The sequence below is a fragment of the Propithecus coquereli genome, unplaced genomic scaffold (assembly GCF_000956105.1).
Source record: "Propithecus coquereli isolate 6110/MARCELLA unplaced genomic scaffold, Pcoq_1.0 Scaffold250, whole genome shotgun sequence".
NCBI classification, from domain to species: Eukaryota; Metazoa; Chordata; class Mammalia; order Primates; family Indriidae; genus Propithecus; species Propithecus coquereli.
The window spans coordinates 931,195-933,813 of NW_012148064.1; the positions used below are offsets into that span (position 1 = coordinate 931,195).

The 2,619-nt window shown below is 35.7% G+C and overlaps 1 protein-coding gene across 1 annotated transcript in view; it reads right to left on the bottom strand.

Annotated features, from left to right (window-relative positions):
• CHL1 (cell adhesion molecule L1-like) overlaps positions 1 to 2,619 on the bottom strand; it is a 110,551-nt gene that overhangs the window by 38,435 nt on the left and 69,497 nt on the right. Inside the window, exon 14 of the mRNA XM_012646860.1 lies at positions 2,523 to 2,593. Coding sequence (XP_012502314.1) covers positions 2,523 to 2,593 — 71 coding nt within the window. The remainder of the gene's footprint in view (positions 1 to 2,522; positions 2,594 to 2,619) is intronic.

Sequence of the window (2,619 nt, forward strand, 5' to 3'; positions counted from 1 at the left end):
ACAAAGCTTACACAAACAAACAAAAAATAAGGGTATCTACTCTGTTCTTAGTGTTCATCTGCATTTTTAATCTTTTTTTGAAAGACCAACTTTTTTTTAACAAGTTATGTCTCTCTGATCGCTATCTTGCACACAGAAATTATTCTGTGAGTCAGTCTCTGGAGGGATCCTGGTAATTCATTCACAGTTCTATTTTGTGAATAGAATAGTTCTATTTGTTTGTCCACTTAGGAAATATCTAGCACATAAATCCTTTCTGCAGGATAATTCATACAAAAAAATATTCAAAGAATGAATGTTCTTAAACATCATTGGCTGTGCTAGTAATTATTAGATCACTGACACTTCAAGGTAATATGAAACACAACGGGACATATTATGAATGTAACTGTCAATCTAGATCCAAATCCCTGTGACTACTTCCTTTCTCTAGTCAATTAATTACTAAATTGCATGTCATTTGCTCTTCAAAGAAAAATTATAAACATTTTCTTGGTGTAGCTTCATTTGTACAAAAGAGGGCATAAGTAATCAGTCTTGCGTATCTTTTGGGGAAAAAAGAGTGACTTATGAGTGAGAGGAGCAGAGAGGAAGACTAGAGATTTCTATCATTTTTTCAGTATGACTTGGCACATGGCATCTGGGTGAGGTCATTAAACTCTGGGAGTCTCAGCTTCTCTGTATGAAATAATAAGGCTGACACCACCGAATGACCATCACCACCCCAAAAGGAGTGGTGAGGGTTAATGAGCTAACATTATTGGAATATAGTGTGCTTCTCTGAAGAACTGATCTGCAAATTACATAATATTATTGGTATCTAATCAGTTACATCTTCTCCCTTATGGAAATGTCTATGGAACTCAAAGGAGGGTAAGACAAAAACACTCTAAAAGAATAAAAAACTAACATAATTTCAGACTATAAATTCAGAAATTATCAAGACAATGTGGTAGTAGGTATATATGGCCACAAATTCAAGGAGAGGAATAATATTCTTGGATATATTTAGTATCTGTGTGTGACTAATTTTTTTTCAAATTTTCTACATCTTAAACTTGCAAAACAATTTTATTGAAATAGAAATAAAGAGTTAATGTTGATATAAAAATATTGACTAAATATTTTGCAGGGATGGGCCATGTGATTTTATAATGAGTACAAAAAGATCAATATTTGAGGAAAAAGCAAACCAAACTTTATCATTTAAAAATTCTTCCAAGAATCATACCTGAAATGAAGTGTGGAAATAAATTAGTGTATTCCAGCATATGTTAAAAAATATTCTATGTTTACACAAAATTCAATGAATCTAATGTTGAAGGCATATTATGAATCAGAATGGTTGAATGGTAATTTATTTTCATGTAGGTCAATATACTTGTTTATGAAACATGTCCAAGTAGGAGAGAAAAATAAAGTTCTTCACTCTTACAGAAGAAATTTGGAAATGACACTAGACTAATTAAAGTTCCCTGAGCAGATACAAACTTTTATGCTGAATTCAAAGAGAAGTCTATTTAGCAACATTTCACAGAGATATATGAAGGTGGAAAAAGTGAGATTTGAAGACCAAAGATACCCATGTTTAATCCTAGCTGTGTTAATTGCCAGTTGTGTAGTGATGGGCAAAACACTCAGCCTATATGTCGTATCTATATCTATATCTAGTACAAGGTGTTAATGATATTTTCTTGACAAGGCTGTTCTCAAAATCAGAAAGGAGTATATGAAATGCCTAATAGTGCTTAGTAAGTGGTGACTATCCTTTTGGGGTAATCCTTTTGATATGCATAATATCTGTCAGTGGACCCCAACCTTTTTGGCAACAAGGACCAGTTTCATGGAAGGCAATTTTTCCAGGGACGGATGATGGGAGGTAGCGGAGGGGTGGGGGGGGGGGGGGCAATTTTTCCAGGGACGGATGATGGGAGGTAGCGGAGGGGTGGGGGGGGGGAGGAGGAGCTTGGGCAGTGATGTGAGCCATGGGGAGCAGCTGCAAATATAGATGAAACTTTGCTCACCTGCAGCTCACCTCCTGCTGTGCAGCCCGGTTCCTAAGTTTCATGGAAGACAATTTTTCCACGGACAGACACAGGGTGGTGGTGGGCAGAGCTCAGGCAGTGTGCAACCTGATTCCTAACAGGCTTAACAGGCTACCAGGCTGTGGCCCAGGGGGTTGGGAACTGCAATAGTAGACCATATACTAAATTTAGTTTGAAATTGTCAGTATACTTTGAATGGGAAAACCATTAGGAATCTGAAACTTTGGGAAAAGTATTACAACTAAATCACCAGTATTCCTTAAATTGTTTACTAGTGTTTTACTATTTCACAATTTATCATTCTAATCACAATGATCTTTAAAATATGCAGTGATGACAACTCACAAATTCATTTCATACACAAATTTTATCACTTTGTTCTTAAAAAAGATTGTTCTTTCACTGTACTTAGCGTGCAGACCTAAGAGAAAGAAAAAAGAGCACAAAGAAATACATAAAACATTAAGGAATACGTACCTCCCATTTAATAATCATTTCCTTGGGTTGAGAGGCTTGAACTCTTATGTTTTGTGGGTTCTTGTCTGGAGCTGAAAAATTACAAGCATTAACATTA